At 53.1% G+C, this 26,873-nt stretch overlaps 4 protein-coding genes across 4 annotated transcripts; 1 reads left to right on the forward strand and 3 right to left on the reverse strand.

Annotated features, from left to right (window-relative positions):
* Nucleotides 1–241: 241 nt before the first annotated feature.
* LOC113146667 lies at nt 242–3,543 on the reverse strand. Its single transcript, XM_026334726.1, has 4 exons — nt 3,078–3,543; nt 1,691–2,784; nt 624–1,642; nt 242–470 (listed from the first exon to the last, which is right to left on the reverse strand). The coding sequence occupies exons 1-4, from the start codon at nt 3,541–3,543 to the stop codon at nt 242–244; spliced, it is 2,808 nt and encodes a 935-aa protein (XP_026190511.1).
* A 4,509-nt stretch (nt 3,544–8,052) lies between these two features.
* On the reverse strand, nt 8,053–17,000 carry LOC113146668. Its single transcript, XM_026334727.1, is given in 14 exon segments — nt 8,053–8,274; nt 8,616–8,798; nt 9,145–10,081; nt 11,003–11,355; nt 11,815–11,967; nt 12,070–12,231; nt 12,690–12,791; nt 13,013–13,147; nt 14,670–15,480; nt 15,518–15,534; nt 15,579–16,245; nt 16,454–16,488; nt 16,555–16,638; nt 16,911–17,000. Coding segments are annotated over 11 exon segments (3,717 nt in total). The 5' UTR covers nt 16,221–16,245; nt 16,454–16,488; nt 16,555–16,638; nt 16,911–17,000.
* Nucleotides 16,366–22,969, reverse strand: LOC113146669 (ecdysone-induced protein 74EF-like). Its single transcript, XM_026334728.1, is given in 12 exon segments — nt 16,366–16,382; nt 16,438–16,543; nt 16,875–16,976; nt 18,172–18,231; nt 18,801–18,892; nt 19,290–19,575; nt 19,861–19,939; nt 20,622–20,794; nt 21,951–22,040; nt 22,181–22,319; nt 22,512–22,597; nt 22,856–22,969. Coding segments are annotated over 12 exon segments (1,344 nt in total).
* Nucleotides 22,970–23,344: 375 nt separating this feature from the next.
* On the forward strand, nt 23,345–26,168 carry LOC34619480. Its single transcript, XM_026334729.1, has 7 exons — nt 23,345–23,362; nt 23,651–23,803; nt 24,097–24,214; nt 24,581–24,729; nt 24,888–24,987; nt 25,393–25,510; nt 25,724–26,168. Exons 1-7 carry the CDS (start codon nt 23,345–23,347, stop codon nt 26,166–26,168), a joined length of 1,101 nt encoding a protein of 366 aa, XP_026190514.1.
* The last annotated feature ends 705 nt before the right edge of the window (nt 26,169–26,873 follow it).

Here is a 26,873-nt window from a genome sequence, read left to right on the forward strand (position 1 = left end):
ATACATACATACAGACATACACAGACATGCACACATATACACAGACACACACACACGAATTTACACATATACACAGACACACAGACATACACACATACACACAGACATACACAGACATGCACAGACATACACATACACACATATACACACACACACCAACTGATGCTGCTTTCTTGAGACACATTCTCAGCGTGGCAGAGCCAGAGGGCAGCAGAAGCTGTGGCAAACGCTTTTTGAAGACTTACTGCATTGCAGGGGTCAGGCAAGGAGAAGGCGGGATTGTCGTAAGGATGCGCAGCAGTAGGTATGGCTTGCCGCAACGCATGTATACGTCAATCCTCTGCTGCAGCAAATGCATGAGCTGATACAGTCCTGCGCCATTGCATGCACGTTCGAGATCATAATATGCCAGAAGCGCTAGTTCTACCTGCTGCTCATGCATGAGATGCAAAGGAGCAGCAGACGGCGTACTGACAACTGACAGCAGAAGGTTCAAATCCAGGTGACATTGCTGCTGCTCCTGTGATTGCTGCTGCTGCTGTGACTGCTGCTGCTGCTGTGACTGCTGCTGCTGCTGTGACTGCTCCTGCTGCTGTGACTGCTGCTGCTGCTGCTGCTGTGACTGCTGCTGCTGCTGTGACTGCTGCTGCTGCTGTGACTGCTCCTGCTGCTCCAGGTGCAGCATTAGCTGCAGCACCTGCTCTCCGACAAAGCCTGGTGTCTCACAGATTTGCAGGAATTCTTTTAGAATCAGCAGAGGCCATTCGAACCAACCCGCTCTGATTTGCTGTTGCTGCTGTTTTTTCTGTGCTTCCAGCGACGGAAGCAAGGCTTCACACTTCCAGTGCTGTTGCTGGTGAGCCACGAAAGCCGCTAGAAGCGCAGCCGCGACTTGCTCCTGCTGCAGCTGCCTGCTCCGCGTAAGTTTGGCGGCGAACTGCATGCAGAGGGACGGCTTGGGCGAGGCAGAAGTGGGGAACGCCGCAGCAAGCAGCAGTCGCAGCAGGAGCTGCTGAGGCTGCTGCCGCTGCTGCTGCAAGACGGCGTCAAAGGATTCCACGAGTGCCATGCTGACGGCAAACAAGATTAGCAGCTCTAGGCAGAAGGCAAACAGTCCTGGCGTGCAGCGATGGATCAGCTGAGAGAGGAGCTGGAGTTGCTGCCGACGCATCTGCGTGGAGAGCAACTGCTGCTGCTGCTCGCCTTCTTGCTGCAGCTCTGTGCAGCAGGGAGTCTCGAGATGCTCCTGCAGCAGCTGCAGCAAATCGCAGTGAGGCTGCGGCAAGGGGATTTCCGTGGGGCGCGTTGCCGCGCATGCAGCAGCACCGGCAGCCGACAGCGTCTGCAGCAGCAGCAGCTGTTGCTGCTGCGCTCGGAGAGGCACAGGAAAAGCCACAACTCGCAGCAGCAGTTCTGCCAGCTGAACTTCTTGGGAGAGACTCTGCAACATGAGGAGCTGCTGTCGCTGCTGCTCCGTTCCTTCTGCAGCGGCAGACACCGCTAACGCTGCAGAAGAGACAGTGGCAGCCGAGGAGGGCTGAACTACTATCGCGAAAGTGCTGATGAGCGTTCGTGCAATGTTTGTGCAGCCAATGGAAATAGAATTATGCACTGCCTCTTGAAGCTGCAACAAGAGCAGCTGCTTCGCCGAGAGAATCGGAGAACCGATCTCCCCCCTTCTCGCCTCTGCAGATGCACTCTCGCTGCTACCACTTAGGCCGCTCCTCTGCTGCACCTGTTGACGCTGCTGTTGCTGCTGTTGTTGCTGCTGCTGCTGCTGTTGTTGTTGCTCATTTTCTTCGTCTTCTGCGTCTGGAAGGGGTGGCCACTGAGGTGCTCCCACATGGTGCAGAGGCAGAGCTGGAGTTTCGGGGTGAACCAGTTGCTGCAGCTGCTCGAGCAGCTGCTGAATGTTTCCACTGCGAAAGCATGCTGAGAGAGATCTTGCGTTCCCGTGCAGGAGAAGCTGCGGCGCTGCTGCAGAGGGCGCACACGCAGTGCCTGCCGCTGCAGTCTGATACTGCCACTGCCCTCCAGAGAGTTCAGGAGTCAAGGCAGCTGCTGCGGCAGCGGCAGTCGACTGAGACGCTAGCAGCAGCAGCAGCCTCCCCTGCAGCTGCTCCAGCAACTGCGGAGTCACAATGCACCTGCAGCAATCCTGAAGATCGGTGCTCGCGGTGCTGCTCTGCGTTGTTGCGTTGCTCCTCCCTTCCGAAGAGTGCTCCCCGCCATTCATTTCTTCGCCCCTGCAACAGCGAAATCCCTCCTCGTCGGCTGCTGCAGCGTCAGCAGCAGTGTCTGCGTGTCTGATCCAAAACACGGAACGCATTTCCTCAGGCTGCAGCGGCAAGCAGGCAACAAGGCTGATTGCTCCCCCTGCCTCGCTCCTGCTGCCGCTACTGCCGCTGCTGCAAGTTGCGCAATTTCCCTGAGCACACTGAATGAGGTGCTGGAGGAAAGCTTCCCGCGTTTTGTGGATGGGGGAGGATCTGCGGGGGGGATCGCCGAAAAGCCGAAGAGCTGCCGCGAGGAGGAGCGTTTGCTCTGTCACGCTTATGTCAGCTTCCATTTGAGAAGCCACAGTCAGCAGAAACACAGCAGCAAGAACCCTAGGATAGTTGTGATCTTCGAAAAGCTGCAGACATCGAGCCCACACAGCCAATCGCTCCTCAACAGGAGGCGCTCCTCCGGCGCCTCGCGTCCGTTTGACGCCACCTCGCAAGCCTGTCAGACATTCGGAAACTTCGTGCACTGCCACGAGCTGAAGACAACTTGCACCTAGACCTGAGGAAGGCACAAACAAATACACACGTACACAAACATGCAAATGCATGGAGGAGCTTGCAGCAGAGCACACCCTAAAGAAAAAATACCACGCGACTCGCTGCGCAGCCTGCAGAGGGCAGCCTGAGACGCAGTGCGGGAGGGGGGAGGGAGAAAAGCAAGTCTCGACGCTTGCGTCGTACCGAGAAATTTCCCCCCTTCCCGCCGTCTACATCCCCCCATTCGCCTCTCCCCCTCCCCTGTTCCTCTCAGCGACTGCTTCAAAGTCTGTCAAAAAAAAACTCCAGACACACCTGCAAGTGTTGCCCAATGTCGAGCCGCAACGTATTTCCTCTGCTGCAACAACGCCAAAACAAGCTCGCTACGTGTTTCCTGTGGAGACACCTCAAGGCTTGATTGCAGCTGCAGCTGCAGCAAGCGCTGTAGCTGCTGCTGCAACATTCGATTTCCGCCAAAACAAATCGTGGCAGCGTGGTGCAAGAGACAAAAGCCTTTGGAGTACCCTGTCGCATGCAACATCTCCAAAAGTTGCTGAATACAAGCACCTTGAGCCTGCAGCAAGAGCCGCAGCAGCTCGCTGCTAACATGGCGAATATCTGAACCTTGCAAAGTCTCGCCTTCGACTACATCTGCAGTGTGCTCCGTCCCCGCCAGCGCTGGCCGTTGCGTTTCTTCTGAACAAGCACTGCCATCAGCAGGCAGTGATGCCTGCATTCCTCTGACTGCTGGTGCTTGTGCTGGTGTAGTTTCATGAAGCATTACAGCAGAAGGATCGGTGGCTTGATGCTTGCTGCTGTTGCGATACGCAACGAATCGTCGGATTGCTGCAGCCGCCGTGTGGAAGCGCCTTTGCGAGAAAGCTCTGGCAAACCAAACACACAACAAGGCCAAACTAGAGCCGCTTAGCAAAAATACATAGAGGCATATGATGCATATGCATACTATGTGGAGAGACAGACACATATGTAGAGAGGTCAGGATGTGCAGGCGGACGGACACACGCCTATATATCTATATATATAGATGTAGATATATAGAGGAGGAAAGAGAGAAAGAAAGTGATATAATACATACACATACACACAGAAAGAGAGAGAGAGAGACAGAGAGGCCTACTTATGTATGTGTATCTGTAGGGAGATGGAAATGCATATATTTTTTGCGTTTGTTGATCTGGATACTAGATGCACAAAGCGAAGAGGGATGGAAAGAGAGAGGCTTTGCGGAGGGGCAATAAAGCTCCCATGGGAGGGGGTGCACGGGAGTGGCATAAAACAGCTTCCCCTGAGCCTATGCATGCGGCGAGTGGAAAAGATTGCCGCTTTTTGGGGGGCTGTTTTATAAAGGCTTGGTCACTAAAAGAGGCTGCGCGACGGAGGAGAGATATTGTGTTGAGCGTAGGCGGCTTTAGGGAGGCTCAGAGAAGTGCAGCTCGGGGGTGTAGACTGACGAACCTGAAGAATTGTAGAAAATCCACAAGAGGACTATTGGGATCGAAGAGAGCAAAGCCACGCAGAACCAGCGCAGAGCATCCTGCATTTGCCAAAGTGAGAATTAGTCCGCAGAGAGTCTCTGCTGTTGCTGCTAAGACGAGGCTTTCTTCGCACGCCGCTTCACTAGCAGCAGCTGTAGCCGTGTCTGTCTGGAGGAGCTGCAGCATACGCGGAGCAGCCTCTTGTGGCTGCTGTTGATGATGCTGCTGCTGCTGATCCTGCTGCTGCTGCTGATCCTGCTGCTGCTGCTGATACTGCTGTAAAGAGACGCCAGGCTGCTGCACGCGCTGCAGACCAGAGCTGCGCAGCAGCTCAGCAAGCTCCTGTGCATGCGGGGTGTTGTCACGAGTCTGCATCTGCGGCAGCAACACCTGAGAAGCTTGCAAAGCTAGCCAAATCGAGAAGCACTGAAGCACTGTGCAGTCCGAGAAGCAGCTGGCATACACTGCAAGACGCGGTCGTCGTAGCCACAAAGCCTCGCGCAGCAGCTGGATGCCTTGTTGCGCAGTTTGGTGAGGCTGATGCTGCTGAGCCTGCAGAGGGGAAAGCGAAAGCAAGCAAGCAAAACGCACATTGAGAAAATTTGCCTAAACACACTCCAGCACGCACAGGAGCGACAGAAAAACCTACAGCCAAAGAGGGAACCCCCTCCACTCAACAGCACAAAAACAGCAGCAGCAGCAGCAATAGCAGCAGCAGCAGCAGCAGCAATAGCAGCAGTAGCCTGCGTGCAAAGAACACACGGCAATAAGGAGATTCAGAGGCTCCACGACACCCCACGAAGAAGAAGACTCCTGTGCAGCGATGGCAGACGTCACTGGTGTGTTACTGCAACCAATTGCGCGCTTCAAGTGCCCCCTCAGCTGAGCATTCGTGAAGTATCTGAGGAGGAAGCATGCAAAAAAAGACGCACACATGCACCACAGCGCGCCTTTATGCATGCATGCAGCAGCAGGAAGGGGAGCGCGTGCAACTGCATGCATGCAGTTGCGACGAACATCAAGAGCTCACAGCGAAGGCGTAACACACAGACACACAACAGCAGCAACAGCAAAACAACAGCAGCAACAGCAACAACAGCAAAACAACAGCAACAGCAGCAAAACAACAGCAACAGCAGCAAAACAACAGCAGCAACAGCAAAACAACAGCAGCAACAACAAAACAACAGCAGCAACAACAAAACAACAGCAGCAACAACAAAACAGCAAAACAACAGCAAAACAACAGCAACAACAGCGAAACAACAGCAAAACAACAGCAAACCAACAGCAGCAAAACAAGGATCCCTTATTCAGGGTGCTTGCTGAGTGTGCGCGCTGTCTCCCTCTCAGTAGACTTCAGGTGTTTTTATGCCAAAAAAGTGCAATGCCTTTTTCACAACGTGTCTCATACCCGTCGATTACACCCCGTAAGGTGTCTTGAGGGCAGCGCTGCAGTTCAGCCTCGTGCAAGACAGACAGCCAATCTCCCTTCCGTGCCAACTCGTGCAGCAAAGTCAAAGAATGGGGGAGCTCGTGAGCTCTGCAACGTTCAAGCCGCGTAGCAGCATCAACATCACAAGCAGCAGAACCAGTAGCAGCATCATCAGCATCACACGCAGCATCATCATCACAAGCAGCATTATCACACGCAGCCCCAGCATCATCACAAGCAGCAGAACCATAAGCAGCACCAGCATCATCACAAGCAGCAGAACCATAAGCAGCATCAACACATGCAGCATCACCATCATCCATACACGCAGCATCACCACCATCATCCATACACGCAGCATCACCACCATCATCCATACACGCAGCATCGCCATCACCATAGGCATCACCATAGGCATCACCATAAGCATCACTAAAAGCATCGTGACGCATGACGACACGCCATCCTACGAACATGCATGTGGCTGCTTCTGCAAGTGTATCTGGTGATTGCCTTGTGCGCAAACTGTTGGTTGCTGCAAACTGTCGCAGACGCGTCAAAAGCAGCGAAGAAGGAGACATCGCAGCCGACCGCTCACCTGCAGAAATGCGCAACGAGATGCCACGGATTGGCTGCCTGACCCTTCATCGCAGTCGCAGTTATCGCCGCATTGCCTGCGACTGTTGACTTTTGGGGAGGAGCACTTAGAGTCCATGTGGCTTCTTCCAGCAGCCTAAGAGCAGACAGCAGGGGGGGAGAAGAAATGCCGCTGCCGCTGCTGCTCTTAGACAAGGAACGTGGAAAATCTCGAAACAGCTGTATGACCACCGCAGCTGCAGCATCAGTTGTTGGCGCTGTCGGCACCTTCGCAGACGTGCTTGCCTCTGCTGCTGCAGCCGCGTCATCTTCCTGCAGCAGCTGCTGCTGCAGCAGCTGCTGCTGCTGCTGATACACATAAATGCGGCGCGCAGATTGAGCGTCTACTCTGAGCAGCGTGGCGTCGATCCCGCAGAGCTCCAGGAAGAGGAGGCATGCAGAGACAACGCCTTCATCGAGCAAGTTGCAAAGGGCGACTTGCATGGCCGTTTGCTGCAGCAAATCCTTCTCTTCGTGACTCAAGTGGAGCAGCAGCTTCGCCTCTGCAGAGGCACTCAAGGCTGCACTGCTGCGCGCGCTGCTGCAGCTTCGACAGCCAGAGAGGCAAACGCTTCGACTTGCGAGCAGCAAATGAAACGCAGCTGCCGCACGTCCTTGAGAAAGGAAGTATGTCACACTCAAGCCTTCGCTGTTGCTTCCGCTGTCGGTGAAAGTGCTCCTTTTTTCTCCAAGCACGCCACTTGTAGGAGGGGGGGGGGTGGGCATGAGCAGGAGACGCTGGAGGAGAGAGGAGAAGGCCCCTCCGTTCACAAAAGACTTTTGCACGGATGCTGGCAGCTCTGCCGACAAGAAGGCGTTTCGAGCCGTTGAGGAAGGCTCCCGAAGCAAACGAGCAGTGCCGCTTCCAAGTGCAGGCGAATAGTCAACACAAGAGGGGCTAACTGTTGCATTTGCATTTGCATTTGCATTTGCAGTTGTGGTTGCAGTTGCATTTGCAGTTGTGGTTGTAGTTGTGGTTGCAGTTGCATTTGTAGTTGTAGTTGCAGTTGCATTTGTAGTTGTAGTTGTGGTTGCAGTTGCATTTGCAGCTGCAGCAAGGCACTCAATAGGCAGCAGCAGTGCCTGTACGTCGAGGGAAGGGAAGCACTCAGACAGCAAGTGCAACAGCGACACATCTCTTCGCCAAGTCTGCAGATCCTCGAGAAAACACGTGGCATCCTCCTTGAACTGTCGTGTCTGCTGCTGCTGATGCTGCAGCTGTCTTGCGCGGGTTCTGCCTTCGTCAATACGTCGCCGCTGCTCCAGCAAAGATGCGCTGAAGAGGCAAGTCTCAAGCACCTTCGGCTCCTGACTGCATTTCTGTCCTCCTGCTTGTTCTGGGGGATGCTGCTCTTGTTGCATGCAACTCCCAAAAAATGCCCTTGTCAGCTCTTTAAAGGGTGACAAACCCCTCCTACGAAGAAAGCAACGCGCTAGGAATCGTCGGCATATGCACAATGTATGGTTAAGACCATGCCAGAAAGAGAGAGAGAGAAGGAAAGAGAAAGAAAGAAAAAGCAAGAGATAAAAGAAAGAAGGAGAAAGAGAGATAGATAGGGAGAAAAAAAGCAGCCGGTGAAGCTCTAGCGGCACATAGGAGAGAAAACGCAGCGTTGAAAGAAGGGGCCAGAGGCAAGAGGGCAAGAACTAGCGAAAACAAGACTTGTTGAAAAAGCGAAAACGCAGAGATTAAAAAACGGTTCCTGCGGCAAGCCTGCCTCGCTCACTGCAGATGGTCGGAGGAGAGGAAAAAGGGAAGTCTGTCCTTCGAGCAGTCGCCAGCAGGAGCAGCCAAACATGCTGCTCCTGGTTGTGTAGACTCCAACGCTGCGAAAGACTGCGGAATAAATGCGAGAAGCGCAACAAACAACGCAGGTGAGAGACACGCCACGACGGATAGCGGCACGAAACACGTCCCCTCTGCATCTTTCCAGACAGAAGTATCCTCTGCAGCAAACAAACAGGCAAAAGCCTTGCTTCTTGAGAGAAGTCTGAGTGCTGTTTTCTGCGTGCCAGTCATAAAAGCAAGGAGATAAACTTGTCTTGCCATTGGCATGATGCGAGGGAAATACGTCGAAATCACACTCGAGGGAAATACGTCGAAATCACACACACACACAAACTAAGCAGCAGCAGCAGCAGCAGCAGCAGCCCTGTAAGCGAGACTTTTTCTATGCGTATCACCTTTGATAGACAGCTGAAGCAGTACCAGAGGCAAGAGTAGAAGCATCAGCATATACACAGATATACAGATACACACATATACACATACACATACACATACACACCTGGCAAAGAGAGCTGCATTGACGCTTGTTGCATTCCAGCCGCAGCAAGGGCATAATTGCCTAGCCTGCCGAGCAAGAGCACTGACTTCCACTGCTGCGCACTTGTCTCGTTGCTGCTGCTGCTGCGGAGCACAGCCTTCAATTCTTGTTGCGCGGCGAAATTCCTCGCCAAGCGAAAGTGCTGCGTGGCATTAGCAGAAAAAAACACACGCCGCAGTAGCCGAAACGTGAGAAACGCTGCATTCGAAGGGGTCTTTTTGCATCCAAGACGAGAAGACAACCCTTCTACGCCGTAAAGGCGAAGAGCATTCTTTGTGTTTGCCTGCTTCTACTCGTGTCGACGCCAGCGACAGAGAGCCGACAAAAAGCTCATGCAGAGAGCAACAAATGCATGCTAGACGACAAGACGAAGCATGCACACGAAGCCCACATGCTTCTTGCTGCCCGCGAAAAGCCTCAGGTTGAAGGGAGACTGGTAGCAGCTACGCAGATCCAGCTACGCATGCAAGATGCAGCGTCGAGCCTACCTCCAAATACGAGATGAAAACGGAAGGGAGGGAGTTGGAGAGACAGAGACGCAACGCAAAGAGATGCAGGGGAGACAGTCGACCAGGAGGCAGCATTTCATCGACTCCTCGACATCTATGGGAGTGCTGAGACTGCTTCCTGAAGAGGCTGCCTGCCTTCGCATGTCGCTGCAGAAGTCGTGCAAGAGCCGCATCCTCTTCCTCTCCTGCATCCAGCGGATCTAATGGCTGCTTCGCTGCCGCTGTTCGCGTTGCTGCAAGCGCTCCCGGTAGCTCTCCTGCCTCCAGAAAAAGCCCTCGTCGCGCGAGCTGCTGCAGCAGCATTTCATCGAGAAAGACAGACTCTCCCCCCGCCCTTCGCTGCTGGAGGAAGGAGAGAACTCGCTGCAGGAGACGCACAGACTTCTTCCTGCCTCCCTTATGGCCGCTCTCACCGCGAGGAAGCTTCGGCGCATCCGAAATCTTAAGCCGTCCCCACATGTCACTGACTGCGGCGGGGTGTATCGGCAGCTCGCTGATGCACTTGAGGAGGCCTCTCCAGTCGCAGCGACCTAAACAGAATCCAAAGAGACACTTCCACACTCGCACACTCCTGCAGCCTTTCGAAATTCCGAAACAAGTCGCAACGACTTCCCATGGCGAGTGCATCCCCCCCTGCATGCGCAGAGGTCTAGGCTGCTGCTCTCGAACGCCGCTCTTGGAGCGACTGCTGGGAATGCGCAGATGATGCAGGAGATCCACATGCCGCTTTTCCACGAAGATCTCTAGCACGCAGCTCGTTCTAAAGAGAGACAGCTCATGAAGCGACAGGCTGAGGTATCCCCCCACAGCAGTTGCTGCATGCGCGGGCGCTGAAAACGACGCAGAGCTTCTCGTGAAAAGCGACAGCAAGTCTGCCTCCGTCGCCAGCAACCGACGGCACTCAGCGCACGTGCCCCTGAGAAGGCCAGGCAAGGCGGCAAGCAGACATGCAAAAACAGAAAAAGAAAGAAATGCAAACAGAAACAAACGGGAGAAAAGACGCACAGCGCATGTCGTTCGGCAATAAAAGCCAAAGCTCAACTTGCAAGCAGTGAGAGGGAGGGAGGAAGAGAGAAAGTAGAGAGAGAGAGGAGAAGAAAGTAAAGAGGGAGAGAGAAAGTAGAGACAGAGAGAGAGTGGAGAAGAAAAAAGTAAAGAGGGAGGGGGGGAAGAAAGTAGAGAGAAGAAAAGAGGGAGAGCGAAAGTAGAGAGAGATAGAGATAGAGAGAGAGGGGGAAGAAAGTAGAGAGAGGGGGGGGAAGAAAGTAGGGAGAAAGTAAAGAGGGAGAGAGAAGGGAGAGTAAACGAAACATAGTGAGAGCGAAAGTAGAGAGAGATAGAGATAGAGAGAGAGGAGGGCAAGAAAGTAGAGAGAAAGTAAAGAGGGTGAGGGGAAGGAGAGTGAATGAAACATAGAGAGAGCGAAAGCAGAGAGAGATAGAGATAGAAAGAGAGGGAAAAAAAAGAAAGAAAGAGATGAAAAAAAAGAGAAAGAAGGAAAGACAAAGTATAGCCTGATAGGACTGCTAGGGGAGCATGCTGACATGGGTGGCATTATATGGGGGTGAATGTTCGTGAATGCAAGAAGCTTTAAAGCAAATCTCAGAGGCTCAGAGAGAAAAAAGGCATGCAGATGAGATGTCGAGCGAATTTCATGGCAAGAGGGGACAGAAAGCATAAAGCGTATCCCTTTGGTTGGGATGACAGCCTATGTATATATACGTATATATATATTTTTTTTTTCTTGCTAGAATTCTCCCTCTGCCCTCTTCTTTCCCGGGAGGACGTCCTCTGTCGCTTGATGACAGACAGTTTCTCCTGACGTCTTTGAACTCACCTAAGATTCACTTTCAGCGTGGCAGAGCTGCGCTGCTGCTGCTGCCGTTGCTGCTGCTGCTGCACCTCCGCTGCTGCAGCTGTTGCTGCTTGATGCAGCTGCAACACATCCGTCTCCGCCTCAGTGACAGCACTGTACCCTCGCTGTCCATACAGCGCAGCAGCAGCTACCTCCCCCTGACTTTCACGCAGGGTGCTCTGAGGCAGCTGCGATCGTCCCTTATTGCCACTGCGCATGCTGCCTCTCCAAGTTTTCTCTTGAGCAGCAGCAAAAGCTCCCATAGGACTATTAAACCTCGAAAAGCAGCACTCCGCGAGATCAGCTACCTCTCCAGATCTCATGTGCGACCATGCCTACACAGCACATACATACACCACAGACAGAGGGAGGGGAAGGGAAGAATTGCGTGGATGCTGTCAAGGCTGCTTGCTGCGTGCATGCACACCATGCTACCCCCATGAGAGAGACACACACAATCTGCGATTGCAAATTTTGACGCACAAGCTAGACGTCAAAACAAGCATCTCCCTAAAAACACGTACAGGCAACTGCAGTTCCCCAAAGTATGCGCACTTTCCCGTAATAAATCTCCACCGCCTATGGGAAACAAACCTATACATCATTATACATATAGATATATCTACATATATATGTCATTATACATGTAGATATATCTATATATACATCAATACATATGTGTATCTATATATATCTATACACATGAATAGATGTATGTATATCTATACACATAAATATATGTATATCTATATATAAACACATTAACATGTGTATATATATCTATATAAATATACCCGAATAGCGTCCTTGGGGTAGCGCTCAGGAACAAAAGGAGACGTTCCCAAGGCTACTCCTGCCTCACAGCCATCTGCAGAAAAACCATCAAGCAGCACGCAGCAGCACAGCGAAAAGTCTATAGCGATGAAATAATGCGTCATATTCCCCCGCTGCAGAAAAAATGTGGCCTTGCCGTTAACCCCTATTAAGGTCGATATAGACTTCACATGTCTGTACATGCACTCCTAATAAGCACTCCACACACTTCACGCTTGTCTCTTCTCGGTGTGTTTTTCTGTTTGGCCTTCTCTTTCTACAACCTCCATATTCGCATGCCCCCCTCTCTGCATTTCTCGTTGGTTAGTTGTGAGCCATTGCCTTTTTGCTTGCTTCCCCAACCCTCCCTCTGCCGTTGCGTCTCTGACTGCCCTTCTCTGTCTGTCTTTCTTTGCGTGTCATCTCGAATGCAGTTTCAGTGCAGCAGACCTCCTCGTCTCTGCTGTGAACTTTCGCAGGATGCAGTCTTTCTTTTGTCTTTCGGAAGCTTCTGCGTCTCTGCTGGCGTTGCTGTTGCTGCTGCTGCTCTAGTCGCCCCCTAATCTCCCCAATGCCGCCCCCCGCTTTCTCTCGCTTTCTGCATCGTTAAGGGGAGAGCGAGAGAAGAAACAAAACATTATCCTCAATGCATACCTGCTTGGAGAGACGCAGCAGTTCCCCCTAGAGGCCGACAACTCGTTGGAGCAGCAGACGCTGCACCGGAGTGTCTGCTGCTGCTGCTGTAGAGGGCATTTCCGCTATGACTGCCTGCTGCTAGGGCGTCTGTGCGAGCCTCTGCAGTAATATCCGAGACGCGCTTGCTGTCACCACTTGCTGCAAGGGGTAACGCTGAAGCAGCAGCAGCTGAAACTGCAGTTGCTGCAGCAGTGCAAGACGCGGCGAAGCGTCTAGCAAACTCAGCTTCGTAAGACGGATTTGTGAAGAGAAGCTCTAAGATCTGCAGTGCCATGCGCAGCTCACAGCAGCAGGCAGAAGCAAGCAGAGGCTTGGAAAAAACGCTCAAACTACGTCTCATACATCAGCGCAAAAACGGTAAGGGCCACACAGAGAGAAATGAAGTCTCTCATAAAAAGAGGGAGAAAGAGGGTGGTGTCTGTGCTTGAACGAACAGCAGCAGAGCAGACCAGAGTGGCATTTCTTCTCTGCATGCACACGCACTTGCATTATGCGAATTAGATGCATGTGCATCGAATTCAGCTGCTTTTGATGATGCAAATGCCGCAAAAGTCTCCGCCTCACTGGCGTCCTCGTTGTCAGCAAGGCAGCACGAAGACAAAATCCGGGAACATCTGCCTGCAAAAAATGCAGCATCACACGCACCAAGAAGAGCTTTTAGCGCAGTCAATGTCGCCTCTCCAAGCCATTGCATTAGGAGATCCACACACTCTTGCCCGAAGCCACCCCTCCCGCCGCAGTACAAGGTTTGCACAACATCTGGAAAGCAGGATTAGCAGCATTAGTATGAGCAGTATTAGCATGAGCAGTATTAGCAACATGAGCAGTATTAGCAACATGAGCAACATTAGCAGTATTAGCAACATGAGCAGTATTAGCAACATGAGCAACATGAGCAGTATTAGCAACATGAGCAGTATTAGCAACATGAGCAACATTAGCAGTATTAGCAACATGAGCAGTATTAGCAACATGAGCAACATTAGCAGTATTAGCAACATGAGCAACATTAGCAGTATTAGCAACATGAGCAGCATTAGCAGTATTAGCAACATGAGCAGTATTAGCAACATGAGCAACATTAGCAGTATTAGCAACATGAGCAGTATTAGCAACATTAGCAGTATTAGCAACATTAGCAGTATTAGCAACATGAGCAGTATTAGCAACATGAGCAACATTAGCAGTATTAGCAACATGAGCAGCATTAGCAACATGAGCAGTATTAGCAACATGAGCAATATTAGCAACATGAGCAACAGTAGCAGTATTAGCAACATGAGCAACATTAGCAGTATTAGCAACATTAGCAGTATTAGCAACATGAGCAACATTAGCAACATGAGCAACATTAGCAGTATTAGCAATATTAGCAGCATTAGCAGTATTAGCAATATGAGCAGTATTAGCAACATTAGCAGTATTAGCAACATGAGCAACATTAGCAGTATTAGCAACATTAGCAGTATTAGCAACATGAGCAACATTCGCAGTATTAGCAACATAAGCAGTATTAGCAACATGAGCAACATTAGCAGTATTAGCAACATGAGCAACATGAGCAGTATTAGCAACATGAGCAGTATTAGCAATATTAGCAACGTGAGCAGTACTAGCAACATTAGCAGTATTAGCAACATGAGCAACATGAGCAGTATTAGCAACATGAGCAACATGGCAACATTAGCAACATGAGCAACATTAGCAGTATTAGCAACATGAGCAACATTAGCAGTATTAGCAACATGAGCAATATTAGCAGTATTAGCAACATGAGCAACATTAGCAGTATTAGCAACATGAGCAATATTAGCAGTATTAGCAACATGAGCAACATTAGCTGTATTAGCAACATGAGCAACATTAGCAGTATTAGCAACATGAGCAACATTAGCAGTATTAGCAATATGAGCAACATGAGCAGTATTAGCAACATGAGCAACATTAGCAGTATTAGCAACATTAGCAGTATTAGCAACATTAGTATTACCAGCATAAGCAACATGAGCAGTAGCAGTAGCAATAGCAGTATTAGCAACATTAGCAGCATAAGTATTGACAGTATTAGCAGCATTAGCATTATTAGCATTAGCAGATTTGGCTCCCCCCCCCCAGTTTGATGCGTACATGTATCACCTACCCCAATCTGTCGCAGCATCTGCAGACCCACGAAAAACAGTTCTGCCTGCTGACAGCAGAATAGCCTATATGCCATTCTATCGGCTGTCTGCTGCAGCAAATTCATGGATGACATCTTTTGCTCCCAGAGCAGAGGGGCAGCTTGCTGCTGTAGCCACATAAGCCCCCTACTGATATTTCCACTGAGAAGTGTTTCACGAACAACCGTCTCTATGGAGGCTTCAGACCCCCACGGCAACACAGTATCGCCTTCAGTCACTGCAAAGGCTTGCTGCACTCGATGCTGCTGCTGCTGCTGATGATGAACGGGATTGGTTTGATTCCAAAGCAGCTTCTGCTGCTGCTGCTGCTCATGCTGATGCTGCTGCAGCGAATATCCTCGCAAAGAATCCTGCTGTGCATCTGCAGGAGCTGTCACGCGCTGCTGCAGACATCGCAGGAGCTGCATGTACAGTGCAAGCTCTGACAACTCATCTGTCAGCTTCTGCTGCTGCTCTTGCTGTGTGCATGCAGTTGCTGCAGCGAGATCGACCTTGACCAGCACGCGAATGTCTATGAGCGAAGCAGCGAATCGCAGGAGCCACAGCAGCAGACGCGAAGTAAACCCTATATCCACGCAGGATGCTGCTTCGCGCTGTAGAGACACTGCGCGTCTTGCTTCATCTTCTTCTTCTGCTGCTGCTGCTGCTGCTGGCTGCCAAGGGGCCACCAAAGACACCAAAGAGGGAGGCAGCTGCAGCAAAAGTTTGCTGCTGCTGCTGCTGCTGCTGCTGCTAGTGCTAGTGCTACTACTGCTGCTAGTGCTAGTGCTACTGCTGCTGCTGCTAGTGCTAGTGCTACTGCTGCTACTGCTACTGCTGCTGCTGCTGCTGTCTGTCTTGCAGCGGCGTCCATCCCTTCGCGTGAAGACGCTGCTCCTATCCCTCAAAGGGTGCAGCTCGCTTTCAGCCTGTTGTTGCAGCGTCTGCTGCGGGAAGTTTTGATCCAGCGTCTGCAGCAGCAACGCTGCATGCTGTGCAATTGCGGGGGAAGCGTAGAGCAAAGGTGTGTCATCTGCAGCAGCAGCGCGCGAGTGGCTGTGGGAAGAAACCCCTCCTGTTGCAGAAAAGGCTAAGGGCAAAGCGTCTGTGCTGTAGCCGTTGAATACATACGCCATCAACAGCCGCATCGCCACCATTTGCTGCTGCTGCTGCAAAAGCTGCAAGGCATGCGCAATACGCCGCAAGTCTCTGCAGCGGAGCGACAGCTGCAGCAGCATCAAGCTGACTCTGCTGCTGTCTAGACCATTTTGCATGCAGAATGCAGCAGCTGCACTAGGCCCTTCCATCAGCAGTATGCGAGACAGCAGTTCCAGCGTGCTGCTTGCATGCACAATGGCGAAAAGGCTTCCGCAAGAACCTCGCAGCAAAGCCTCGCGGCTGCAACACGAGACAGTAGCGAGTTCTCCAGAGGAAGATATGCACAGCTGTACAGCCAGCTCGCCAGACTGCTGCTGAGACTGCTGCCTCTGCTTCTGCTGCTTCTCCTGCCGCTGTTGCTGCTGCTGCATCATCACCTGCCGTTGCTGCTGCTGCTGGCTAAATAGCAGTTCGCCGCATGCACCGCGTGTGTTGGTCGAAGGGCGCGGAGAAAAACGCATGTTGCACTCAGCAGTAACAGCAGAGGCAGGAAAAACACGCTGAAGCAATCCAAGCTCTTCACGCCCATCGGAAGCCTTCGAAGCACTTTCCAAAGATGAAGAAGGCCACTTGACAAGCCAACACCTGTACGGCATGCTGTCAGTGCTGTTGCTGTTGTCGCTATTGCTGTTGCTGTTGTCGCTATTGCTCTTGTCGCTATTGCTGCTTCGGCGATGGCGGGTGTAACAGGGGGTCCCTTCAACAAACAAAAACGAATCGCTCGGAAAGAGTCTCAAGGAAACGTTCTTGTGCAAGCAACAGGGGGTGTTGCTGCTGCTCTTCTTGCTGCTGCTCTTCTCGCTATTGCTGCTGTTGCTGCTGCTGTTTCCGCTTGAGATGCTTTTGCAAAGTGGAGCGATGCAGTCCGAGGTGTCGCCAGCCGTCTCCTGTGAGAGTGCCACGTCAAGCACCAGGAGCTTTGGAGAGCTGCAGCTGCAGCAAAGGCAAGGCAGCGCTGCAGTGTACAGCCAGGGGGGCCTAGCGTCTTGAATAGCATGCAGCAGCTGCTGCTTCCACAACTCCTTTGCTGCAGCGGAGAGTCTCTGAAGCGGCGTCCGCTGTACGTGCTGCTGTAGCTGTTGTTCTTGCTGCTGCTGCTGCGCTTGCTGCTGTTGCTGCTGCTGTTGCTGCTGCTGTTGCAGTTGTTGCTGCTGCTGCAGCTGCTCTTCATCAGCAAAGGAAGACAGCAAGCTCACCAATTCTTCCGCAGTGTTGCATGCAGCGAAGCCAGCGCCACACTGCCCTCGGGTTGCTGCTGCTGCTGCCGTTCCCTGTGTGCAGAGAACATCACATCTGTACCGTCTGCTGCCAAGGCAGTAAAACAAAAAGTTTTTTATCAAGGGCAGTAGCGACAGCAACAACAGTCAGCAGTCGGCGCCTTATACCGCTACGTATATAGACGGATGACACACAACACTGACAAAAAACTGCAAAGCCCGCATACATGCATACATACATACATACATGCACACATGCATGCATACATACATGCACACATGCATACATACATACATACATGCACACATGCATACATGCATACATACATATATGCATACATACATATATGCATGCAACATGCATACATACATACATACATGCATACATACATACATGCATACAGCATACATACATGCATACAGCATGCATACAACATACATACATGCATACATACATACATGCACACATGCATGCATACAACATACATACATGCACACATACATACATGCATACAACATACATGCATGCATACATACATACATACATACATGCATACATACATACATACATGCATGCATGCATGCAACATACATACATGCATGCATGCATACAGCGTAGTAGTAGTCGTACTAAGGCGCAGGCGTCCATGAGGATTTCGAGCTCTGTTAAGACGGAGGAGCAGCCGTGTGCATAATTTTTGGCTGTGTGTGGAGGAGGCACAATTTGCAGCAGCTGCAGCGGCAGATCCTGCTGGAGAAGCTGCAGTTCCCTCCCTTCCTGCTGCTGTTCAGAGGCGTGTTGGTGCAGCTGCTGCTGCAGCTCGTAAGGAGGCAGCAGCCAGGCAGCCTGAGGCAGCAGCTGCTGTTGCTGCAGCTGCTGCTGCTGCAGCTGCTGTCGCAACGGACCGCCTTCTCCGCGAGGAGCAGCAATCCAGCTGACAGCTGGATTGCTGCTCCCCTCTGTTGCCAATCCGCTCCCGCAGAACCTCTCATACTGCCGCAGCAGCTGCTGCCGCTGCAGCAGCAATCTGCTCCAGGTGTCTTGCTGCAGCACAGCAAGCTGCAGCTCTTCGCACAGACGCAAGGCCGTCTGCTCCCCGGGGTGTGCCTCTTGCTGCTGCTGCTGCTGCTGCTGCTGCTGCTGCTGCTGCTGCTGCTGCTGCTGCTGCTGGTGCTTCCGTACGACTGCTTGTTGCAAGAAGCGCAGCACTTCCGGCGATACAAATACAAGAGCATGCTCTTCGCAGCAGCTGCAGCTGCAGCTGCTGCTGTGTGTGTTTCTTCCACCCCCTTGAAGGCATCCTGCAGGCACGATGGGGGTGTCTTGTCTTTCCCCTGCGGAAACAGACGCGCACGCCTCCAGAATCCGGCGATACGCCGCAGCAGACGCAGACGTGCAGATGCGCAAACGCAGCGCACACAGTCCAAAGGCACTCGGGAAAGCGGAGAAAGCAGCAGCCTCCGACGTCAGCTGTCTCCTCAGCGGTACGCGTTCTGCCTCGCGCTGCCGCTCCTCGTATGGCTGCTGCCTCCCCACATCCGAGCATGCCGCTGCTGCTGCTGCTCCCCAGTCTGCTGCTGCTGCTCTCGAGGCAGCGGCAAAGTAGCCGTCCAGCTCCACGAGATGCACAGAGCTGCTGCTATCCGACAGCACCATGTAGCGAGCGTCTTGGGTTACCTTCAAAGACAGCAGCAACACTGGCACGCCAGCAGACAGGTGGACTGCCTTGCATGCACAGCAGCTGCAACTGCTGCTGCTCTTGGTGCCGTCGCTGCAGCTGCCGTTGCTGCACATGCAGCCTTTGTCGCCTCCTTCGCACCGGAGCTGTCTCTGCCGCTGCTGGGGATGTTGCGCGAACAGAGGCAGCTCCAGTGCATGCAACGCAACGCCTGTCGAAGCATTCCAGATGAGAGCTTGCTGAAGAGGCGGTGCAGTCAGCGCGAAGAGGTAGTGGGGGCAGCAGCACATATCTACGAAACGCTGCAGTGGCAGCTCCTTTGGTCGAGGATTCAAGCTGGTTGCAGTGGTCGTTGCGGTGGAAGTAGTGGTGGCGTGGGGAGGAGGCACAGGGGAGCTGCTGCTGCTGCTTTTCCAGAGTTTGTTTTCAGTGGAGACAGGAGGGAGGGGAATGGCAGTCTGCAACACGAAGCGCCGTACAAGGAAGAGGCCAGCTGCGCAAAGCTGCAGACGCAGACACACTGCGTCGTCGAGGATCACCAGCAAACTGCATCTTTCACTCAAAAGAAGCCGCCATCGCCGCCTGACTCTTGCGTGGCAGTGAACTCGAGCTGCTGCTGCTGCTGCTGCTGCTGCACTTGCGCCTTCCTCGCGATCCTGCTGCTGGAGAGGCGCAGCAGCAACATGCGCTAAGGCTTCAAGAAGTCGCAGCGAAAGAGAGTACAAGAGAATACAGTCGGTAGTAAGCCTCCGTTTGCCCTCCCTGCAGCCATCTGCCTCCCCTTCCCATTGCAGCAACTGCAAACTCTCCGCTTGCACGTCAGCTGCAGCCACCTGCGTCATGCGTCTCCAATAGGCCCCTCTTCTCTTGCTGGTATTGTTGTTGTTGCTAGTGCTAGTGGTACTGCTGTTGCTGGTGCTAGTATTGCTGCTGCTGGTATAGTTGTTGTTGCTAGTGCTACTGTTGCTAGCATTGCTGTTGCTGGTATAGTTGTTGTTGCTAGTGTTACTGTTGCTAGCATTGCTGTTGCTGTTGCTGGTATTGTTGTTGTTGCTAGTGTTACTGTTGCTAGCATTGCTGTTGCTGTTGCTGGTATTGTTGTTGTTGCTAGTGTTACTGTTGCTAGCATTGCTGTTGCTGTTGCTGGTATTGTTGTTGTTGCTAGCACTGCTGCTGCTGCTGTTGCTAGCACTGCTGCTGCTGTTGTTGCTAGTATTGCTGCTGCTGTTGCTATCAGTGTGCATCAGCCGAACGGATTGCTCGGGGATGAGAGGGGCATGCCACGATGTAACATCTCTAAAGACAAACAGCTGCAACGCTGCTGCATTGAGCCCACACAGCACCTGCGCATGTTGCTGCTCTAAGAAAGTTGAGGAATTTTCTGGCGACAGTGTTGCCCATACAGCAGCGTGGCAGTCTTTCATCAGAACGCCTCTCGAAAACTTTCCTTGTTTGCTTCTGCGGCAGCTCCTGCTGCTGTTTGCCAAGGAACCTTCCTCTCCATGTGTATATCCACTAGAGAGCTCAGAACCACTCCAAAGAAAGCCTTTGCCACCTCCTTTTCTTACTCCTCCTCTTCCTTCTCCAGCAGCAGTAGCAGCAGTAGCAGCAGTAGCAGCACAATCTCCCGATGCTGGCGTGCGAGCAGCAGCCACGAAGCATCGGAGATCCCCTAAGACTCCTTGAGGCTTTCGTCTCTTTTTCGAATCGTCCTTCGGATAAAACTGCCCTTCTGCCGAAACTGCCTCTCTAAAATCGCTGCTCAAGCTGCTGTCTTTTCTGCTGTCGCTGTCGCTGTCTCTTCTGCTGTCGCTGCTGTCGCTGCTGTTGCTGTCGCTGCTGTCTCTTCTGCTGTCTCTTCTGCTGTCGCTGTCGCTGCTGTCGCTGCTGTCGCTGCTGTTGCTGTCTTTTCTGCTGTCTCTTCTGCTGTCGCTGCTGTCGCTGCTGCTGCTGTTGCTGCTGTCTCTTCTGCTGTCGCTGCTGTCGCTGCTGCTGCTGTTGCTGCTGCCAAGGATGGCAATTAGAGTTTGATCCTGCGACATCAAAGTCTCCCTGCCCTTCGGAAGAGCCTCCGCGAACGTTCGCACTTTGATAAAGCGGAAGAAATCATCGCCATGGGTGGGCTCCTTGCGACTTTCGCTGCTGCTGATGGAGGGGAAAGTGACGGGAGCAGGAGGAGAAACAGCAGCTCGTGATCCTACCTGAGAGGTAGCTGCTGCTGGAGAAGCAGCTCCGCCTATGGCAAGGGGGGCACACGGAGAAACGCCTTCTGCTGCTGCTGAAGCAGGAGAAGCGAGAGCAGCCTTCTCTTCTGCTGCTGCTGAAGCGGGAGAAGCGAGAGCAGCCTTCTCTGCTGCTGCTGAAGCGGGAGAAGCGAGAGCAGCATTTTCTGCTGCTGCTGCTGCGAGAATCGGGCTGTTCCCATCTGAGTTGATCTTGCTACTTGGATGTTGGATGCTGCTGCTGTTTCTGCTGCGACTGCTATTGCTATCGCTGCTGCTGCTATCGTTTTTTCCTGAATCGGATGCTACCTCGCTTGAAGTGACCCTTGCTGCAGCAGCAGCAGTATCATGAGCCTCAACAGGCAGCTGCATGCCCGATCGAGGAGGCCTAGTAGTGCTCCTGCTGCTGCCGTCACGGTGACTGCTGCTTTTCAACCGCTGCTGCTTGTTTGGCGTTTTTGCCGATTGAAGTTGCTGTCTTCGTCCAGCAGCTTTCCGACCACGCAGCACAGAGGCTGCTGGTATTGCTGGAGGGACTGTTCGAGGCGCTCTTGCCTGCCGCTAACTGTGCAGAAGCCGCAACAGTCGGCGAGGCAGTCGCTGCTGCGCGAGCTGTTGAGACAGCGGGAGACAGCAGCCAGCCAAAGGGAACATACGCCTGAAACAGGAGGAATTTACTGGAAAAGAGGCATTGCGAGCTGCAGTTGCTGCTTTCTTGCTGCAGCCGTCCTGCAGTTGCTGCTGCTCAGTCGGCTGCCACGCCACACACAAGCACTCATGATGCGGAAACACACTGATCCCTACAGCCTCCAGCGTAGACTCTGCACTCTGCCCCTCTTACCCGCAGTCGTAGAGGCGCTTTAAAGTATAAAACACTGACAGCTTCCAAGTGGCTGCAATAATAACCCAGCCGCTAGTAGAAAGCCGGGGAGGAGGGAGGGAGGCGGGGCCCCTTAGCCGCTGGGGGCCCCTCAGCCGCTGGGGGCCCCTCAGCCGCTGGGGGCCCCTCAGCCGCGGGGGGCCCCTCAGCCGCGGGGGGCCCCCCCCGAGGGGCTTCGTCGCGGGGCTCCACCCAACTGGAGGGCCCCCCCCTTCAAAACGCTCCTCAGGGATGCATGCAGAGGCCAACAATTTACCAAAAATACTCACTTTTACGTATTTGTTGCCCCTATTTCAAAGAAGAAGGCTGCGGATGTCAGTTCGTGGGAGGACTGGCAGACTCGCCTCTCCAGCGATAGCCTTGCTCCCTCTCTCTCTCTTTCTGTGAGCCCTCCCTCTCTGCGCTTCCTGTCTGAAACTGTTGTTTCAGACTCTTACAAGGCCCTTTATCCCACCCATCTTGACGCTCTGCATCGCTTTCAGGCGAACATATACATACATACACACACACAGAGAGAGGGAGGGAGGAGCAGTCTCTGACACAGAGAGAGAGAGACAGAGAGACATACACATACATATTTATATATGTATATGTATACATATATACATACATGCATATGCATTATATGTACATATATATACATCATATATATATACACTACATATACCGCGTAAACGCCCCCAACAAGGTGGCGCCTTGTCGTTTTGGGTTTGCTGTTCTCTCTATGGATGATCGATCCTCAGTATCCAATTCCTTGAAGGCGCTCTTAGAGAGAGGGCTTCATCGTTTCTCTCATTTTCCCTAATAGAGGGCTTCATCGTTTCTCTCATTTTCTTCCACTTTCAGACAGTGCTTCCCCAGGAGAGGCCTTTTCTTTTTTCCTCTCTGTGTCGACTCTTGAGACGCTGTTTCTCCTGCTCTTTGCTCTCAAGCGCAGTTCAGTCCTCCCCCCTTTCCATGCGGCCGAAAACACTGCACTGTTTTTCGGCTGGTGCCACACGTTTCTCTCGCCTTCTGAGCGCTTTCCCTTTGAAGTTTTTTGCTGCTCCCAAGCCTCTCTGGACGACTCTTCTCTGCCTCCTCTGACTCTCCCTCCCTCCCTCCCAAGTGCATCTCCGCAGACATTCGTTCGCACCGCCACTGATGTCGCTTCCCACTGCCGCGCATCGCCTCTCGAGGGCGTTGCACTGTCGCCTGCTCCCCTTCGCTGGAGCCTGCGCATCAGAAGCAGCCTCAGAGGCACTACCAGAGAGACCTCATACAGCCTCCAAAACTCCAGTCACTCGTTCTTTCCCCAGACACGCAGCATCAGACGTTCCAGCAGCTCAACGGAAGGCTCCCTGCCCTCCTCTCCAGCGCTGCTGCTTCAGTTCTCTGAATTTCCTGCAAAAATTCGCAGGCAGCAGCAGCGGTGTCTCGCAACGCGTCAAAAACTCTGCTGAGGCTTCCCCAATCGGCCTTAAGGCATCTGGAGGTGCCTTCGGCATCTTCGACACGATGATGGCGATTGAACGGAAGGTGAGCTGAGCGTCGAGTCGATCGTTACTCCCTCTCTCTCCTACAAGACACGCGCTTGCGGAGCACCCCTTCTCCTCCTGCTGCCGCCGTGCTGCTGCTGCATTTCCTCCTGCCCATTTGCTGCGTATCCTGGGGTGTCTGTGTGTCTCGTGGACGGACCGCGTCTCCAGAGAAACGAGAAGCAGCACTCTCACAGGTGTCAGCCACCGACTTGCAGCAGCGCGTCTGCACCTCTCTGCTCTGCTTGTGGGTGTGGGTGTGTCTGCTCGCTCCGTCTCACGCTTATAGGGCAGAGACGCAGTTTCTGCGCTTGTGGACCGAGAAGGTCGCATGCACCATAAGCAGCAGCTGCTGATGCAGCAGTTTTACGTGTTCTACGTCAAGCAGCTCATGGTCAAACAAGGAAGCTTCGCGCTGGAGGATTTTCTCACGCTCAAAAGAGTATGTCTCAAGTGTTGTGGGTGGGGGGGAAGCTATGTTCTGTCTGCTGCCACGCGGCATTGTCGGCTCGTGGCTGCATGCACTGCTAGAAGCGGCTGAAGGCTGCAGCAAGTGCCTGCCTGCACACGCTGTTGCCACGCTTCTGCCCGCCTCCGCTCCTCTCGAGCCCTTCCCAGCCGCTCTCCCGATCGGCGCCTGGGCAGCGGCAGCTAGCTGCCGCGTCGCGCTGGCTAGCTGCTCGTGCTTGGCGCTGCCTGTGCGTGCTGCTGCAGCGGCTGCTGCAGTACTTGCAGGATTGTGAAGACGAGCTGGGAGGGCTCCGCCGGAAGGCGGCGCGTCGCTTGGAGTCGTTTGGCCTTCAGCGATTTTCCCCCGAAGAATCCAAGGAGCTCAAGCAATTCAAGCTGGAAGGTATGGTGCAAGTCGAGCGCGACCAGAGGGAGTTCGCAGGGGAGAGAGGTAGACACGTAGGTGCTTGGGTAGATGGAGACAGAGAGAGAGAGCGAGGCAGAGCGATAGGTAGAGAGGGCGGTAGGCAGGTGGAGGTAAGACGCGGAAGGACAAGAAGTCTCTCTTGACGAGAAAACAGTGTGCAGAATGGAGAAGCAGCGGGGAGCAGTTTGTTTTCTTCTTTTGTCTCTTTCACTTCCAACAAGAAACTCGAGGGAGGAGACTCCTGAAGCGAAAGAGAGAGGAGGGGCCAGGCTCGGAGGGACGTTAATTTGCGGGGATGTTAAAGGTACGCGTCTTCGCGCAATTTTCTCTTTGGTGCCGCAGTTGAAATTCTGGAAAGTCTCTCCCCCTCGGAGCTTCGGCTGACTTGTCCTTCTCTCCTGTCTCCCCTTACTCGCAAAGCAATTGCAGCCTCAGCGGGAGTGACGTTGAAGCATGTCGAGGATCTCCTCCTGCAGTTTTCCACGATGCAGGTCAGACAGAGTGCTGTGCGTTGGGGTAGTTTCTGTCCTTCTTCTGCCTGCGCAGGGGTGTTGCAGACTCTGCCGATCGTGGAGCGTCGCTCTCGCGCGTGTGCAGGAGCGCTTGCATTCGTAAAAGTCTGCTGCTGCCCGTGCTGTTTCTCCTGCAGGGTGATAGGCATTGGTTTATGAGGCTTCTGGAGTTAGGTAGACCACTGCCTGGATCTTTTGAAGATCGGCACCTTCTTGCCGAGACAGACAGGCCCTATGGTGTGTTGGTGTTTTTGTTGTTGTTGCTGCTTTTCGTGCTGCTGTCGCTGCTTGTGTTTTTGTTGTTGTCGCTGCTTGTGTTTTTGTTGCTTGTGTTTTTGTTGATTTTGTTTTTGTTGTTGTTGTTGATCGTGTTTTTGTTGTTGCTGCTTGTGTTTCTGTTATCGGGCTTGCTAAAGTTGGAGAGGGGGAAAAGCAAGTGTCTCCGTCGTGGCGTTTGAGCTGGTTTAATTTCTTCCTCAACACCCGTGGTGGCAGCGCTGTCTTGCTTTGCATGTAGACACCTCCTCTTCCGTGTGTGCTGTTGCTGGCACGAGGTCATAGACAAGCGGGGGGAGGAAGGGAGGACTAGAGGCTAAGGATGAAGGGTATGCAAAGCACTGCTGCTGCTTGTGTCTGCCCCAGAATTGCGTCTTCCGTATGGGGAGACTTTTTACAGCTTCGAGTTTGAACGGACTCGCAAGTTGCTGGGAGTCAGAGGCGACGGCAGAGGCGATAGACGCAGACAGAAGAACCAACGAAAGTGCGGTCCTCGCGCTACACTCCATGCTCACTGCATGCAGCTCCCTCCCTCCTTCTCACGCTATTACGCGCTATTACGCTGCCTCTACACGTTCTCGTGTGGGGCTTTTTCCGTTGGGGAGTGTCATCACCTCTAAAAGGGCATTTTTTCTAGAAAGCGTCTTGTGCTGCATCTTGGTGGCTTAGCGTCGGTGCGACATTCGACATGCTGCAGGCTCGCGATACGCTGCCGTTTGTACCATCCAAAGCCTCGTCAGTGGAGCGACCGTTGGCTCTTCTTTGGCGACTTCTTCGCGGATCCTTACAGCAACTTTGCGGCTCGCCGGAAGCATCTGCAGCAGCAGCTGCAGAAGCAGCGGGAGCAGCAGGAAGGGCGAACGCAGCGCGCGCAGCAACGCCTCCTCCCCAAAGGGATGGGCGTCAAGCGGAGACGAAGGTCCTTAGACGTGCTGCATGCAGCCTTCCTCAGGAAGCTGCCGCAAAAGGATGAGGTTTTGCGCAACCTCTTACAAAAAGCTGCTGCTGCAGAGGAGAGCAAGCGATTACTGCTGCCCCCTGACACGACACACACGATCGCAGAGTCTCCTGAAGGGAGACGCAGCAGCGACTGCCTCGACACGCAAGGCAGTGGCAGTCCACCCTCTTCTCTCGTCTTGTAGTGTTAGCACAACGGCACCGTTACGTGAGCTTATTCGCAGCAGCAGCAACAGGATCTGCAAGATCCAGTTGCTGCCCTTATCCAGGCTCATTAACTCTGCACTAGCGCAGTTTCGGCATAGGGAGCGTTGCGCAGTGCACCCTCTAAGCACGTCCACCCTTTGGACAGAGTTGCGGTTGTGAAAAGATACCCCTTGCAAGGCGTAGGCTTGTTTTTTGCCTCCTCGCCTCGCTTACAGGCGCTGCAGTGAGCAGCAGTAGTCGCAGCGGCTAGGAAAGTGTGTAGCGTTTCTGAAAGCCTGTTTGCGTCTCCAAGCACCCCGAGTGGCGCTTTTTGCATCTGGGAACTGGGTTGCAGGCTGCGCAGTACAACTACCAGCCCCTACGTGTCTGGCTGTACGTTTTCCCTGCGCCTTTCTCCTTATAGCAAGCGTTACACTGAGCTGGCAGGCTGCCTCTGCCGCTCTAAGCTGCTACTTCAGGCACGCGTTCATTGCACGCGGGCTGAGGGGAAGCGCCTGTCGCTGCTAGGGGCCAAACGCAATACGCATGGCTGGCAGATCAGTGCGAGTTACCAGTACTTTTGTGCCGCGAGATGTGTTGAAAGGACTAATACTCCCGGTTAGTGTGTGTGCTTCCCGTGCACCACTCCTTTGCGTTATCGAGCTTTCGCACTTTTTATCCCGCCACCTACTTCCTCCGCCTCT

Source organism: Cyclospora cayetanensis, unplaced genomic scaffold (genome assembly GCF_002999335.1).
Source record: "Cyclospora cayetanensis isolate NF1_C8 unplaced genomic scaffold, CcayRef3 CcayRef3_contig_49, whole genome shotgun sequence".
In the NCBI taxonomy this organism is placed as follows: domain Eukaryota; phylum Apicomplexa; class Conoidasida; order Eucoccidiorida; family Eimeriidae; genus Cyclospora; species Cyclospora cayetanensis.